This window comes from Lutra lutra, chromosome 14, assembly GCF_902655055.1.
Source record: "Lutra lutra chromosome 14, mLutLut1.2, whole genome shotgun sequence".
Lineage (NCBI taxonomy): Eukaryota > Metazoa > Chordata > Mammalia > Carnivora > Mustelidae > Lutra > Lutra lutra.
In genome coordinates, this window is record NC_062291.1 from 22,464,114 (window position 1) to 22,482,481 (window position 18,368).

General features: G+C 41.0%; 1 protein-coding gene across 8 annotated transcripts in view; it reads right to left on the reverse strand.

Moving 5' to 3' along the window:
* FAM13C (family with sequence similarity 13 member C) overlaps positions 1-18,368 on the reverse strand; it is a 146,041-nt gene that overhangs the window by 76,867 nt on the left and 50,806 nt on the right. For all 8 annotated transcript variants that reach the window (XM_047702716.1, XM_047702715.1, XM_047702714.1 and 5 more), the window contains one exon: positions 15,952-16,070. In XM_047702716.1, coding sequence (XP_047558672.1) covers positions 15,952-16,070 — 119 coding nt within the window. The remainder of the gene's footprint in view (positions 1-15,951; positions 16,071-18,368) is intronic.

Consider the following 18,368-nt stretch of genomic DNA (forward strand, 5'->3'; position numbering starts at 1 on the left):
TCTGGGTCACACTGAAACGTTCCCTCCAATTCTCTTGCTTCCTTCACCCAAAGTAACAATAGGAAAGGAACCATGCACATCTCTGCTATGGGTAGGCCTGTCAGAGCACTCTGCCAGCTCCATCACAGCCCTGTCCTCTGGTCCAGGCAACAAGAAATGCAGACTGTGTTCCACAGAGCCTGATTATGGGTCTCAGCACTGACAAGAGTATCATGCCTCTGAAGATCACCACCATCACTAGCACTGTCACCACCACCACCAATACTGTCACCACCACCATCATCGCTGTCATCACCACCACCACCACCAGCATTGTCATCACTACCATGAGCACTGTCATCACTATCACCAGCATTGTCATCACCACCACCAGCATGTTGTCACCACCACAAGCACTGTCATCACCACCATTACCATCACTGTCATCACCACCACCACCAGCAGTGTCATCACCATCACCAGAATTGTCATCACCACCACCACCACCATGGTCATTGTCACCATGACTACCACCAATGTTATTGCCCTCACCAACACTGTCACCACCAACACCACTGTCATTGTCACCACCACTACTGTCATCACCACCATTGTTGTCGCCACTGCCATCATCATCACCACTACTGTGGTGCCACCACCACTGCCATCACTGCCACTGCCACTGTCATCACTACCACCACCATCATCACCACCACCACGTCACCCCCACTGCCACCGCAATTGTTACCACCACTGCCACCATCACCTCCACCATCACTGTGATCACTACTGTATCTGCCACTCCCACTGCTATCACTGCCACTCTTACTGTCATCACCACCACCACCATTATCTCCACCATCACTGTCACCACAACTAACTGTCATCACCACCACCACTGTCATCATCACCACTACAACCATCCTCAGTATTGTCACCACCACAACCCCCAGGACTGACTGCCACATCACTACCACAACCCCTGCCAGCCCTACCATTGCCACTAAGATATAATTCAAATTAAAAGCACTTCTGGCAGAAAAATGGAAAACTTAATTGTGCACTGATATTAAAAGATCTTCTCCTGGATGTGGTGACTGCAAAGTTGTGGACAACCCATTAAAGAGGATCTTTTTCAAATTTTTTGGTGTTCCCACATTGCTGGAACCCTAAAGCATATGCTAAGCCAATATGTAGGCTCATCCTTCAGTGGTCTTCCCTCAGAACATGTACTGGAATTCAAAATAGCAAAATGAACAAAGCATTAAGATATTTTTCATGGCCTAAGGATAGTGTCAGATCACAGATGTAATAATTTGTGAAAAAGCAATATTTTAGCATAGGATTTTTAAATTTATATCAATATTTCAATCATCTATAATTAAATTTGCAGATGAATGTGTTCCCTATCTCAGTGGAAAATTTCCCCTCTATCCAGTGCCAGAGTTATTCTGACACTTTCCTCTCCCTAAAGCTCAATACCCATTGTATTATGAAGTCCTTCAATTTTTTATCCCAAGTAACTTTTGCATCTGTCCTCTTACCTCTACCTCCACCACTACCACCTCAAGTCAAATTACTATAATCTGTCTTTTGGACTGCCTCCATGATCTCCCTACTTCCACTCTACACTCTCAAACCATTTTCCACACAACCACTTGTCACTATCCTTCTGCACATGGCACTTAAAAACCAATATATTTAAAGTATCCTGGGACACCCTACAGGATTTAGCATCTGTGCACCTCTTCAACCTCAATTCATACCATTCCCCTCTCTGCTCCTACTACACTGACATTCTTATAGTTTCTTGTATGCACCATGGTCATTTCCACCTCAGGCTTTTATATATGCTGTTCCTGTGCCCATAATGCTATTCCCTATACACTTTCTCTCCTAATTAATACATTCATCCTGTAGATACCAGGTACCTCACAATCAAGTCTCCCCTTTATATGTTCTTTTTTTTTTTTTAAGATTTTTAAAATTTATTTGCCAGACAGAGAGTGAGAAAGAAAAGAGATAACAAGCAGGAGGAGAGGCAGGCAGAGGGAGAAGCAGGCTCCCTGCTGAGCAAGGAGCCCGATGCAGGACTCAATCCCAGGACCCTGGGATCATGACCTGAGCCAAAGGCAGACACTTAATGGATTGAGCCAACCAGGTGTCCCATGTTCTTGTTGTATTATAATTCCTTATTTGCTCCGTAACATAGTCCTTAACCATGTATAATTACCCGATTGTCTCTTTCTCTCTCTTATGACACTTTATGGAGCAGGGACCTTGTGAGTCTTGCTTGTTATTTTTATCTACCGCTAATGGTGACATTTGGCACAGAGTAGGCACTCATATGTTTGTTAATAGAGTTTTCACCCTGGGTGAAGGGGCACCTGGGTGGTGCAGTCAGTTAAGCAACTAACTTGATTTTGGCTCATGTCATGATCTCAGGGTCATGAGATTGAGCCCTAAATTGGGCTCCATGCTCAAGACTCTGTTTGAGACTCTTTCTTCCTCTCCCTCTGCTCTTCCTGCTCATGCTCTCTCTTCCTTTCTCTAAAGTAAATAAATAAGTCTTTTTTAAAAATAAATAAAGCATTCATCCCAGGGTTAGGGACAGCTGCCAACTCTGGTATATTCCTAAGTATATATGATGATTATGATAAAACTCATGCTCTCTCCTCCATGTGCAACATGCTAGCAGGACATCAGGGTGGGATTACTCTCATTCCTACAAGCAGATGCATTTCTTCCCTGAAGAGACCTGCTGAAGATTAGCAAGTGGTGTTTTAACCCATTTTTACGAAAACCTGGGCAAAAAGAATAAAAGGAGAGAAGCCAGTACACTCTGCTTCATACAGAATCAGAACCTTAAGGCTGAACCAAGCTGAACCTTGAATCACTCTTAAGAGTTCAAGATATTCCACTGCATTAAACTGACCCTCTGTTTAGAAAGCAGCATGGGATACACTAATGTATACCCGGATGACTGCTGGCTGACTGTATGACTGTTGTTTCCTGAAACACTTTTTGAAAACAAAAGGTATATCCCAAGAGGACAACCATCTGAGCAAAACATTCTTTATGTACAAACAATAGCTCTATATGTAGACACAGACACAATGCCAATAAATTCCAGTAATATTATTAGCAACAATAGCAACCCTCAATACCAGTAAATTAAAAATTCTGTTCTCTAGGGAGTCTAAGTTATATTAAAGACATTCTCTTATTGGTGTTTTTCTTTTAACCAAATTTCTGTGCTAAAGGACTGAGATTGAATACTAGGCAGCCACCTTCAAAGATAAAGAAACCAAGGCACTGAATTTGAAATGACCCCTGACACAAAGAGATTGCTGACTGAAAACAGAACCAGAAGTCAATAGATGTTTATGAACTGACTTTTCAATCCATGAATGTACTTGTCCAGGTCAATGAACTCCCATAGAGGGGAGTAGGAGGTTATGGCTAAAGGCAGAATGCTAATCTCTAACAATATGCCCTGCTAGTAGTTACTAGAACCCAAGCTCTACCTCCCTTTATGCTCCTCTGAAAATTACAACCAATCAGTGTCCTTAAAAACATTCCTGGGCCCCATCGTTACTGAACCTGAATTTCCAAAGGAGTGCACTGGCCACATGTGTTTAACAAGTAATTCAGGGGACTCCTAATTGGGAAATATTATCCTAAAAGTCCAAGTGCAGCAACTGGGAGGATACCAGTGGCTAAAGAGCACAGATGAGAGGGACTTCTGTGAATTCAGCAGTTCCCTGGGTGTTTCTGGCCTGGCCTCCCAGGGGACACATTCCAAAAGCTGGAAGAGTAATGTCCCTGGAGACACTGAGAAACACTGAACACAGAGCAGCCCAGCTGAACTGGAATAGATACCGCTCCTCACCTTGGTGGGTCGGAGCAGAGCCCAGAAACAGCCAGAACAATGCCAATACCCAGAGAATGGATGGGCAGTAAGACCCATGAGGCCAGCACCAGGACTGGGAGAAGAAAGGAAGTTGGGCTGCCACGGGTGTGGTTCAGAGACACCCCATGAATCAGAAAGAAGAGTTTGGGAAGGGATATTGAGGACACAGGATCCATTAGGATTGGAAGTTCTAATACGTTATTATTAATAAAGATAGGTTTGCTGAGCTGGACACGAAGCACTTCCTTGCATATCTCATTTTTTTCTATTCATTTAGCAAGTAATTATGAGACACCTGTGCTTCCTGTGCCAGACAGTGGTCAGCTCAGGAGGCACAGTGGTCACAGCAGATGCTTCAGTGCCATGGACAGTTCTGCTCACTCAAATCACTCCCCTTTTAGTACCTGCTAAGCCTCTTCACTTTTCTGCCTTAAGAATTTTGTGAGGCAGAGCTCACTCCCTCAGCCTGGAAGTGTAGGAGAATTACCTCCTCTGGGGACAACTCTCAGCCAGCAAAGAGGGGAGTGTGTGAATAGCCACTGTAGCCCCCCAACTTTCAAAGGGATACATCTGAGGACTCTTTACAAGGTTCCTCACAGAGTCCTCAGGGGACCAATCTCCAGCTGCCAAGAGTGGTAACCTCAGCTACACCCCAGCTTTCAGCTCTTCCTCTTCCCCCTACTTCCTGCTTCCTGGGACCACCTCCCTGTACCCAAGGCTTTCTATGAGGTTTTGCTTTATGGAGAAATCTAATGTAAGAAAGTCCAGAAAAAAGTGACAGAAAAAAAAAATCATACAAATGAAGATTTAGTTTAGGGACAGATAAAGTGGAGAGGACAGGAGATCACAAATAATTTTGGGGGGGTAGCTAATTTGAATGGCAGGTAAATATTTGATGAATATTAAATTCTCATTGCACTGGGCACTGTGATATTACATCTGATACTTGGCCTTCTAACATTCTAGCTTTTAAATTATGAATCAGGATAGTTCTAAGAACAAAAGAACTTAAGGCACAGAGGACTTAAATAAGCATTAATATTAAATAAGCCTAAATCCTACCTGTTCCCTATTAAAGGTTTTCTTTCTCTTCCAAAAAGAAGATACGAGTCTATAATCTCCAGCTCTCCTCTTTCCTCTTCTGCTATCACTGTCACAATCATCTCCCACATGGATGATGCCTGGCCTCCACTGTCTCCCTGTCTCCCCACAACACACACCACCTAGAGTGGTCTTTTAAAGATGTAAATCTGAGCATGTCATTCTCCTGTTGATAATCTCCAGTGGCTTTCCTCAACTTCAACAAAATCCTAGATCCATACCCTGGCTACAAGGCCCTGTGCCATCTGGGCACTGCCAACCTTTCTGATACCATGTAATACATTCTCTCTGCAGTTCAGTCTCTCTAGCCTTATGGACCCTTTGTCTGTGTCTTGAATAAGCGAGCACTCTACACCTGCTATTCCTTATGCTAGTTAGGATTCTCATTATCATTCCTTCTTAAAGCAAACAACAAATGCCATACATACCTAAAACGTTACCCTGTCCTTACCAGTGTGGTCTTGGCACAAGATGAACAGAACCTGGATTAGAGCTGGTCTGAGGGGCAAGGGTGAGTTAATGATCAGAAAGGCAAGTCAGAGGAGGCTGGTTCTCGCCTGTGTTCATCTCATTCAAGTTTGACCAGGCACACCAGACACTTTTTGGTAGTTACCTCAAAGCTGGTTCTCAGCTCTCTTCTTCCATCTGTTCCAAGTTCTCCCCAGACCCCCGTGTTACTCCAGCAGTGGAGTGATTTTATCTTCCCAGCACTTTCTATCTCTAACCTACTTCTGACAACAATCTTCTTTCCCTAGGGAACTGGCCCTCCACGTGCACACCCCAAGCGCTCTGTTATGTGTATCTGGATTTATTCAGTAAGCTCAATGTGGCCAAAGATGTTTTCTTGTACTGGTGTTAATTCAAGGCATTGTTTGAAAGCCTCCTGAAATACGGGTTTATTCCTGTTTCTACCTCTCAAGTTTCTGTTCATAGAACCTATTTCCATTTAAATGGGCCCTGGTATTTCTTTTGCCCCTGGCATCTGCAAAGTCATAGGGGTTCTCTTGATTAGAACTCTATGCTAGGGGAATGCTGAAAGACTTGCACAGCTAGAAGGGTATAAAAAGAGACTTTCTTTTAATTTTATCCACAGAATAAGACAATCAAACAAGAGGTATCTAAGATACAAGTTCTGATTTTAAGTGTCATCTGACCCCATATAAAATCACCTTTAATATTTGCTTTCTGATTCCAACTAACCCAAACCATAAAAGCCACAGGTACCACTGAAAATGTCTTTTAAGTTTCTTCTAGTTAACAAAAAAATAATAATAATAATAAATCTGTTCTCCTCTAATATAGTTTCCTAATATTCCTATCTATCTCCGACTGAGATAAAACAGTTCAAAGAAATAGAAAATAAAATTACTTAATATGATTGCAGTGACTGCAACAATTTTATTTATGGTTCTATATCCTGAACAGTATGTACTGCTTTTTTTTCATTTATAAATAATTTTCCCAGTTACAAACTTAAGAGGAACTCACTGGGGGAAAATTTGGAAAGCAAAAAGAATATTTTTTAAATCACCACCCTTAATTATGCCACCTGAAAATAACCACCAATAAAATACTGATTTGTGTCCTTCCAGTATAAGTTTCTGTATATAATTATATGTTAAGCAAAAATAAGATCACCTTGTAATTCTGTTATATAATTGCTTTCTTCTCCATGTATAAATAAATCATGAACACATACCCACGTTAATAAAGACTCTCATAAAACAGCTTTAAATATCCATCATGAAGATTGATGTTTCTCAAGGGGGTGGTGGTATGCCCTCTAGAAAACATTTAGGAAATTTAGGGGCTATTTGTGATTGGTACAGAGGCTGGCAGAGACTACTGACATTCTGCGGGCTACAACCAAAGATTCCAGAGTCCCTGAGGTATGCAGGGTAGTTCCACACATCAAAGAATTGTTCCATGCCTTCCTAATGGTCTCTGGGATTGTTACAGCCAGAGGCGCTTTGCCCCAAGCACAATCTAAACTAGAAAACCTTAAGGGCTAGTGGGTGAAACAGAAATATCTAGATTATACAAGTATGGAGAAGGGGATTGGATTGAGCTGTCTCGAACATTCCAACACTATCCTATGATGCCGCCACAGGCAGAAATCTAACCACATGACCTTCTATCTAATTCTCTCAAAATTATCAATTATCCATTTTATTCCTATCTTCCTTCATGATCAGATAATTGAAAAACTTATATCCCATGTCTCTTTTTGGTTTATCATTTCAAATCCTGTGCCTAGAGAGCTTTACCCTTAAGCACAAACCAAAAAAACTAAAACGGAAGCACATAAAAATATTTTAAACAATTTTTACTACAGCAATATTTATAAATATAAATAACAGAAGTAATCAAAATACACCCTAATCTGGAATTTATTACATAAGGGATGGTATAGTCACAGGATGGAATATTTTATAGTCATAAATATTTTAGAATATTTTATGATGTGGAAAAAATACAATATTAAGTAGGACAAACTAGTTACACAGAAATGTCTAAGATTTCATTTATATGAAAATAATTAGGGGCGCCTGGGTGGCTCAGTGGGTTAAGCCGCTGCCTTCGGCTCAGGTCATGATCCCAGGTCCTGGGTTCGAGCCCCGCATCGGGCTTTCTGCTCAGCAGGGAGCCTGCTTCCTCCTCTCTCTCTACCTGCCTCTCTGCCTACTTGTGATTTCTCTCTGTCAAATAAATAAATAAAAATCTTAAAAAAAAAAGAAAATAATTAATACATACAAATTAAATAAGTTGGTTAAAGATTAAAAAAATAGAAAAAAGTGTGGGTGAGAGCTGTGTGTGGATATGGATGTGTTCGTGTGTGCATGTGTGTGTGTGTGCGCGTGTGTGTCTGTTTAGTATTGCACATTAGCCTTGAAAAAAGATAATCCTATAGATGAATACTATGACAGAAACACTGGAGTAGCCATTGTCTCATTGGGAAGATAAAGAGTAAGTTAAAGAACAGACTCATTCCTGTGGCCTCAAGAACACTCAATGTCTAACCAGCTGGTCAGTTTTAAATTAGATTTTAAGTTTATACGCACACTCTGTCTCCTATAATCACCACTGAAATTTGTCTCTTAAATCTAGTCGAGTTAGACCAAGAAGTTTTCTAAGATTTTGAGATATTAAGGACAAATTTTTTGTTCCATATCCTAGAAATAGTATTTCTGTTTTTGGGTTTTTTTTTTTTTTTAGATTTTATTTATTTATTTATTTGATAGAGTGAGATCACAAGCAGGCAGAGAGAGAGAGAGAGAGAGGAGGAAGCAGTCTCCCTGCCAAGCAGAGAGCCCAATGCGGGACTCAATCCCAGAACCCTGGGATCATGACCTGAGCCGAAGGCAGAGGCTTAACCCACTGAGCCACCCAAGTGCTCCCTAGAAATAATATTTCTAACACAAGCCTTTGATACCAAAGTTTGTAAAATATGTTCCTTGTAGAAAATTATATGTTAGAATATTTGTTACAAAAAATCAAATTTGCTCTCCTTAGCTATAAATGAAGCTGAGGTTGGTAATAATTACCTCATTACTTTATTATTCAATTTACATATAAAGATTGTAGAGTCAGATTGCAGAATGCATTCTGGTCTAGCTTTATTCTCTGGAGCCTGCTTGAAGTGAATTCAACCCGAATGTATCAGGAAGCCCCTTTCATACACAACTTTTTTATGCCACATTAAAACAACAGCAGCAATATAAGGAGTGCACTAGTGATGAAGACAGGGTGATATATGAAAGTATTGAACTACTATATTGTATACCTGAAACTAATATAACACTATATTTAACTAACTTGAATTAAATAAAAACATAAAACAATAGCAACAATACAAAAACATACACTAAAATGGATAACCATGTTTATGTTGGGGCAGTAGGATTATAAGAAATTTTTGTTTCCTTGGATTTTTAAAAATATTTTCTAATATAATCATGTCCCATTTACTATTATTATTAATGAAAGAATGTTTCCCTATTATCTTTATGCCTAATCATTGTATTGTGAAGGTGCTAACAATTTATAAAGTAACCAAGGGCAGTCTCAAAAAATAATAATAATAATAATAAAGGAGGGTTTCATTCCCAGAATAATCAAGTGTGGGCTCTTTGTCAATCAGTTCAAGGGACTGGTGATTTGGTATAGTATATTTTTGTGCTCTGTAGCATGGAGGAGGAATTATTTTTATCTGTGACTGCAAGAGCTTGTTTTATTAAGCTAAAATCTTTACACATCAAATCCTTTAAACATCTAGAATGTTGAGCATTTTTAGAATTAGAGTCAGAAGAGGGAGGAGAAATCATCTGACCCAAACTTGTGTTAGAGGAGGGGACTGAGGGATTTGTATTAAGTGACCAAGGTCACCTGAGAGACATGAGATAAGACTCTGCATTTCTTAATCTGAATGTTCTTTCCATTCTATCAGACCATTTTGGAGCCCATGGGGATGGAGGCAGGACTGGGGGATGAAGAAAAGCCCTCACTATAGGCTCCCTTCCCACGCAATGTAGGCAAAGTAAGCATTTCAGAGCCCATTCTTCACCCAACTGTATAGCAGGGAGTCTCAAAATATTGTCAAGGCAAACTAATTTTTTTAAATTCATACCTCATTCATTGTCCTCCCCCTGCACAATTGAAAGAAAGAGAAGAAGAGAAAAGAAGAGAAGAGAGAAGGAGACACAGAGAGACTGAAAGGAGAGGGGAGGAGAGTGGAGGGGAGGGGAGCGGAGGAGAGGAGAGGAGAAAAGAGGAGAGGAGAGGAAAAGAGAGGAGAGGAGAGGAATCCTGACCTGCTCCGTTTCCGACCTGGGCCGGTTCACCCCTCCTTAGGCAACTTGGTGGTCCCCCGCTCCCGGGAGGTCACCATATTGATGCCGAACTTAGTGCGGACACCTGATCGGCATAGCGCACTACAGCCCAGAACTCCTGGGCTCAAGCGATGAGGAGAGGAATCCTGAGAGCACACTAGTAACAGCATACTGGCATCAAGTAGAGCTTCTGTCTGGTACAGTCCAAGAAGGCACATCTTGTCTACTGTGTTATTAAAAATCTCAGGGTGCTCATTCTCGTACTCTTTCTCTTTTCAGCAGAGCTCATTAAGACTCTGCTTACTGCTATGAAAAATACTTAAATAAGAAACAATTAGCTATTAAAATACAGACAAGTTGTCTATCTCAAAAACAAAAGTTGAAAGGATTTATTCCCCATGGAAAAGTTACTGCCAGCAAAACTTCCTCTTTCCATGAACAACAAAGCTTTTTCTTTCTTCTGGAATATCACAAAAATAGTCAAATCCATCAAAGGCCATTATTCTTGCTAACACACCAATCCTGAACCCCCTCTAACTGGGAACTTCCAGATGAAGAGGCTAATAAACTCCCATTTGCAAATGTAACCACCAATTTAATTAGTGGTGACACAATGCTATATAGAATAGCTCTTGTTTATACAGACAAGGTCTTTAATGACATTAAAAGTTTAATGCTGTCATAAATTTTAATACAATATTTTAAACACAAGTGAGTTAATCACTCTCAAAAGTAAATTTACTTAGCTGGGTAAGAAATCCCCAGCTTCATTAGTATTCTCTTACATTCATAAATCCTCCTTTGTCATATATGAGGGTTCCTAGGATCAGCACTGGCTGTAGCTACACCAAAAAAAAAGAGAAAAAAAGAAAAAATCAATCAAACTGATGCATATTCATCAAGTGACTGCTCTGAACAGATTGATGGCATTTGTCTTGATTCTGTTAAAAGGGGAGCTAGGGCTTAAGCAAATCACAGCCTCACTGGGTGTCAAACTAGAAAATGAGAGGGTTGTATTAAATAATTACTAAGGCTTCATTCTTGCTCTAACCAAATGCAGTTCTATAATTATAAGTGTTTTGAAAAAGCTCCAGGTACTGAAAAGCATGCCAGAGTAGGGTAACACGCAGCCCCTCCACGCAGATGTAATGAAAATCCAAGTTAAAATGTAAATACCTCATCTTGGAAAGGAGGCATAAGACATTATCAGACATCACCTTATTAGGGCTTAGCTCCAGGAAGCTAGAGTACCTAGGATGAGCAGTCGCTGGGAAGAAAATGATTAAAGCAGGCATTATAAATCAAATGCTTGTAGGAGCCAGCAAAGAGCATAAATAAGGGGGCAGATCCAGGTGGGAGTTGTGGAAAAATGGACACCTGCTCCTCAGCTCCAGCTAATTGTTGCCCCTTGGGAATATAGCCCATAGGTTATCCTATCTTTAGTTTTTCAAGAAATGTCTCCCAAATCCACAAAATTTCTGAATTTTAAATATCATCTCAAAATATTTTTAAAACAGGGGCACCTGGGTGGTTCAGTGGATTCAGCCTCTGCCTTTGGCTCAGATCATGATCTCAAGGTCCTGGGATAGAGCTCCATATCGGGCTCTGCTCAGCAGGGAGCCTGCTTCCTCCTCTCTCTCTGCCTGCCTCTCTGCCTACTTGTAATCCCTGTCAAATAAACAAATAAAATCCTTAAAAAATATATATTTTTAAAACATAGTACAAGGCAAGTGTATCTCCACACTAGATAAACCACAGGACACCAAACTTGAGCTCTCTGCCGTGGGGCATTGTACAAGGAATAGCATATAAGGACAGAGAGGACATGGCAAACAGAAGCAAGGATGCAGTGAAAGAGGATGGAGGGGGTGAGATCAGTGTCCGAGTTGGCTCTGTTGAAGAACAAGCAAACTGAAAGGTAGAAAAAGGTTAGGATAGGACTTTTGGGGGGTCATGAGTACCGCATGAGATTCTGATGAATGTGGTAGAGATTTTCCATGGAAAACCAAACTTTTATGTAGCAGGCAGAATAATCCCTCCCTCCTGCCACCACACACACACCAAGCTCCCTGTGTCCTAATTTTTTGTCCCACTCCACATGTTACTCTTACATGACAAAAGGGCTTCTGAAGATACGATCAAGTAAAAGATCTTGAGATGAGGAGATGATTGTGTATTACCTGAATCAGCCCCATCTAGTCCCGTGAATCCTTAAAATGAGAAAATCTCTCTTGGCCATGGTTAGAGGGAAATGTATGGAAGAATGCTCAGAGATGTAATGTTGCTAGTTTTGCAGTGGAAAGAGAGGTATATGGCAAGCAGCCTCTGGAAACTGGAAAAGACAAGGAAATAGATGGATTCTCCCCCTAGAGACTCCAGAAAGAAATTATAGGCCTACTGATACCTTTATTTTAGCCCAAGGAGACCCATGTTGGATATCTACAGAACTATAAGATTATAAATGTGGGTTGTTTTAAATCACAGATTTGTGGTCACTTGTTACAGTAGCAACAGAAAACCAATATAATGTATATGCACTCAAACTTCAGGAAAAACACTCATAAACCTCCCTGAAGCCCATCCACAGAACAGATAGAGGCTCCTTATGCTAGAAAGAGCTGAAGATACAACATGATCTGAGAGCTGAAGGTAGGAAACTATTTCTCCTTGGCATACATGCAAAGATCAGTTCCCACTCCATAACACAATGAGCTCCAAAATCTCATTTCTACAAGGATGGATTCATTCTCTGAAGACTAACTTTGAGTCTCATTGAAGTGACATGTGACCCCTTGGTGGCAAAAAGATCTTTCTTCCCTTTTTCAAAGTATTCATTATGCAAATAAAATTCTCCCCCCACCCCCAAGAAGGTGGCATTTTATAACCGCAGAGATTTATCCTGTCTCCTCTCGCTTTGAGCCAAACCTAGGTCTGGAGCATCCTGTACAGTATCATGTCTCTATCAAGATCTTTTTGGGCACCATATGCCTGAACCTGGCCATATGCTGGCTTAAAAGGAAAGGGAAATGTTATCAGGAATGTGAGCTACCTGACTCAAAGTTGTTTTTAGCCTCAGATCTCATTCCACCAATTCAAGTTTCACAATCCTTGTAACATTTTGAGATTTTTTTTTTTTAAGTTTCATTAGAATGTCCCTAGGTGACGCCACCATGGCTGTGAGAAATAAGTCTAGTTTAAAGGTTACCAGCCCAATCTAAATACTAAACTTAATAGTATCAGACACTGCTTCTGATCTGATTCTTAATTCCAGATCCTATGATTTTCCAACAATGGGGTACAGAATACTCTGGAATGGTGCTAGCTCATAAAGCAAGGACCCATCAAGGTGGAACCTGGAGGCTAGAAGGGAAAGGAAGAAAAGGACAAGTTATTTGGGGTCTTATGGAGGTTTGTTAAGATGTAGAAGTGGCCAATGTATTCGGGAGACAAACCTGATTTCACGAGGAAGGCTGCCCGGGGACCCTGTCGGTATTTGGTTCCTTTCACTAACATGCAGAGGAGGTCAAGGAACCTCCTAAGGTGTTACAAACTTGTATATATGTACATCTCTGTTTTTCTGAGAAAAGGTACCATAGGTCTGAGAATCCAAATTCAACTGTAACTTCCCATCCCCAAATGTAAGAATTACTGCCCAGTATATTTCCTCATCAAAACTATTCTAGGGCGCCTGGGTGGCTCAGTGGGTTGGGCCGCTGCCTTCGGCTCGGGTCATGATCTCAGGGTCCTGGGATGGAGCCCCGCATGGGGCTCTCTGCTCGGCGGGGAGCCTGCTTCCCCCCTCTCTCTCTGCCTGTCTCTCTGCCTACTTGTGATCTCTGTCTGTCAAATAAATAAATAAAATCTTTAAAAAAAAAAACTATTCTAATTCAGGGATGCTTAGGTGGGTCAGTCGGTTAAGCCACTGCCTTCAGCTCAGGTCATGACCCCAGGGTCCTGGGACTGAGTCCCGCATGGGGTTCCTTGCTCAGCAGGGAGCCTGCTTCTCTCCATGCCTCTGCCTGCCACTCTGCCTGCTTGTGCACTCTCTCTCTCTCTCTGATAAATAAAATCTTTAAAAAACACAAACTAGGGGCACCTGGGTGGTTCAGTGGGTTAAAGCCTCTGCCTTCGGCTCAGGTCATGGTCTCAGGGTCCTGGGATGGAGCCCCGCATGGGGCTCTCTGCTCGGCGGGGAGCCTGCTTCCCCCCTCTCTCTCTGCCTGTCTCTCTGCCTACTTGTGATCTCTCTCTCTCTCTCTGTCAAATAAATAAATAAAATATTAAAAAAAAAAACACAAACTAGGGGCACCTGGGTGGTTCAGTGGGTTAAAGCCTCTGCCTTCGGCTCAGGTCATGGTCTCAGGGTCCTGGGATGGAGCCCCGCATGGGGCTCTCTGCTCAGCGGGGAGCCTGCTTCCTCCTCTCTCTCTCTCTCTCTGCCTGCCTCTCTGCCTACTTGTGATCTCTATCTTTCAAATAAATAAATAAAATCTTAAAAAAAAACCACAAACTATTCTAATCTAATACTCTTAGCTCTTACTAATCATATGTAAATGATTCCCATCACAGAATCCTATTAAATTTCTGACTTGCCCTCTGATAACAGTAGTATTACCACTTACTTTCCCCACTGTAGGTGAGATATAAAGTGGTCTAACGTTATCAAACATCAAGTATCTTTGAGAAGTCTAACTGTTGATGTTTTTCCTGATTAGCCTCTGTGGAATACCCACCCCAAAGGGCTGACATACATTCCATACACAAGAATGATTTAGGTTTTTTGTTCGTTTGTTTGTTTTGTTTTGTGTTATTATTTTGAAATATGCATGGGTATATAGTTGGCCTGTTCTTGCTGAGAAAGGCAGTCAGTCACAAATGTGGTGGAAGAGAAACAGGGTCACTGCACAAAATTGGCTCTAGTCAGTCTAAAAGAGCTTCATTATAATAAGGCTTCAAATAGGAAGGAGAGTGCCCCAAACAGCAGAGAAATGACGAGGCTGAGTCTTACCTGACCTGAAGTCACATAAGAATAAACAGAAAAGAGGTGGCAACTTATGAGAAGGGTGATACAAGAAACCTATTAATCTGGTTGGAGAGCAGGTCACCTTGGTTTTGACACCCCTCCAACCTTTTGGGGCTCTTTGATTCTAAATTTAGTATGTTGAATATTTTACAGCAAAATTACATAGCAGCCAACTTCTCTGTAGTTGTTGATTCATTTAGGCTGTGCTGCCATAAAAAAAAAAAAAAATCTAAAGGTCATGCTCAGAAGCACAGCGCTCCCTTCCCACTGACTGAAGGCTATGATTATGCTGTACACATGATCCTACAAAGACAGCTGACACAACTAGCAGCTGAATTCTTTCTTCTGTTTATTTCCAGAAGAGACTTTCCACAGACAGCTGCAATGCTGGGCTCCCATCAGAATGCCATGCCAACCGTGCTGCAGACAGCTTTCCACCTCTGTCCTCACCCTGGACCCCGGGCTGTCTCCAGCAGGTCTAGCAGACCAGAGAGGCCAGCCCCGGGGCTGCTTCAAATGCCTCAAGGACACTACTTGGATCAGCACAGAAGCCACACCTGCTATTCTGTAATCAAACGTTTATAGGCTCAAAGTCTGGCTCAACTTTTTCACTTGTGCAACATCAGGCCAGTGCCTCAGTGAGTCCCAGCCTCTGGCTTCTCCTCCATAAAATGGGGCTATTAGTACTCACTTTGTGAAGAAGAGGCAAAAGCTAAATGAGATAATATGTGAAAAGAAATTGACTTGATGTCTACACTGTCATCACTAATTATCATTATCACAGAGGAAAACCTAATCATCTCCAGCATGGAATAAAAGAGGACAAATGAAATCAGCATTTCTTTCTCCAAGACTCTCTCCTCTTCTCTCCTAGCCGAAGGCTGATTATCTCCAAAATGAAGGCAGAAACTGTAGGTTATTTACATTTCTCCTCAACTCAGACTCAATGATATTCTCACAGCTGCTTTAAGCTGCTTCTGTGACTTATAAGGAATGCCAGTCAAAATCAGAAAGCCTTGCCTTGTGTGGGAGTGGCAAGCACAGCATCAGCATTTCTGGGAAAGCAATACCAGGCACAGTACAATTTCTGACGACAAAAGGCCCACCTTTGTTGAACTCGTACTGTTTCTTGGCACCTGAAGGAGTAGTTTTGCGGACTCTCGTGAGCTGGCGTTCCTGTTCTCCCCTGACACTCTGGCTGGCTGGGTACCACGTGCTCTGTCTCCTATAAGAAGAAACAGCTAAAGTAGAGGAGCTGTCAGTAGCCATCACACCAGAGTGTTCTTCAGCTAGAAGTGGGTCTCAGGGCAGGGAAGCACAAACAAAACACACTCCGCAGACATAGTCGGGGAAGGGGACCAATAAGTAATTTGCAATTTAAGAAACATTTTTCTATCAGTCAGTTGCTACAAGATTACAGAATAAAGAGAAAAATAATGAAAAATCTAACATTCAAGAGAGACAATGTAACCATGCCATAAAAATTTTCACATTAAAAATATTATAGAAGGGTATTGAATAAATAGATATATCTGAAAACATAATTTCTAGAATATTTATAGCATTGGCTCATTTTTGTAAAAACAAACATATGTACGAATACACACACATACAGATTGAGATACCAAAATCTTAACAGTGACTAACTCTAAGATGTCATTTCTTTTTTCCTTTTGGGGGCTCATCTACATTTTTTAAAATAAACATGCATTACTCCTGTAATAGGAAAGAAATATAAGTCCGTCTGAAACCTAAGGAATACATCATTTTTATGAATTCCAGTCCCCAAGTATGCAAGCATTCTCTTCCCAATCTCTCTCTCTCACTCTCCTTTCAACACACACACACACACACACACACCATTAGCTACACTGCATCCAAAGAAATAACTACACTGGACATCCCATGATGCAATCTGCGCATTAATTTAGAAGAACTCCAGAATGCTAAACTTTCTAGAGAATATCATAAACACATCAAAGCTAACATGAATCTGGATTCACTATAAGAACACATACACTAAAAATGAAAGATTTATATACATTCAACAGTTGAACCACTATAATTTTTGAGCTGTGTCAAATCTCTAATTGACAAGTTTTCCCTGCAGCAAAATAGCCCCTTTACCTGAAAAAAGAAATACTAAAACTAAACTCAGTGAGAAATTGTATAAATCCAGATAGCTACTGTCACACAGTAAGAATATTCATGTGCTGCAGTACATCTGGGTCTGACTGAGCAGTATACTTTGGTGGCAGTGTAGACCAAGCTTTCCTATTTGGAGTGTGGGTTAAAGTCAGTACAAGTACCAACATGTCAGATGTCTCAGAAGTCACGTTTCTGAAACATTAGGATAATGAAGTGGGTTTTTTTGCCAAGTAGTCATCACAAGCTTCTAAAACAAAATTATGGGGGACCTGTGTGACTCATTCAGTTAAGTCTCTGTCATTCAGCTCAGGTCATGATCTCAGGGTCCTGGGATGGAGCCCCACCTTAGGTTCCCTGCTTGGTGGGGAGTCTGTTTCTCCCTCTCCCTCTGCCCTTCCCTGTCCCCCACCCCCAGCTCATGCTTGCATTCTCTTTCTCCAATAAATAAATAAAATATTTTTAAAAAATAAAATTAGATATATATGCCTTCCTCTAAGAGGGTTAAAGTGGGGAGTTGGGGCAGAGATAAGGAAAGGATTTAATTATTCCTCCAGGATCCTTTAATACCATTTCTCTAAGCCTCCAGCTTCAGGCAAAAAGACACTCTGGACATAGTAAGTGCTTGTAAAAAAATTCTACAACTACCCAAATACTGGCCAAGTTTCCCCAACAGTGGGTTCAAGTGAGATAGTTCTGCCTACTACTTGCTAGGTATGTGACAAGTTACATCAATTATCAGGATCCCCACTTCCTTGTCTGTCAAATGGGGATAATACTCCAAGGTCACAAAGTTGTTGAACAAGATGTCATTAGAACATAACTTAGTACCTGTCAACTGGAGGTGCACAGCAGATGGGAGTTATGAATGCTAATATTTCTTTTATAAAAATTCCCTTGAATCTTAATATTCTGAAAAGTATGTTAAGGAAACCCTCAGAGACTTAATCCAAACAAGTTTATCAAAAGCAAACCTATGTTTGTGGTGGGATGCTTGTTTGTTTCAGATTTATATACTTCAAGAATATAATCTAGAAGTTTCTCAAGAACTTTATAGGAAATAGGAGAGTAAATCCCAATTCTTACTTGCTCCAGTTTTTATAAAAATAATTTCATGCTTTTGCTTAAAGGGAGAAGGCAGAAAAAAGATGGATGTCATTCTAACTAAATTAACTAAACAGTAGCTTCCAAAGATATTGTGCTGTCAGGTATCATTTATTCATAAGGACATAAAGGAAAAAAGTTTATAACGAGAACAGTCATAATCATGGTTATTGGCCTCTATAACAGAGACACAAAAGACACCAGGACTTACCTTTTTCGTGAGTTCACATCCCTATTCCAATTGGGCTCTACCACCTGACCAGGGACAAGGTTA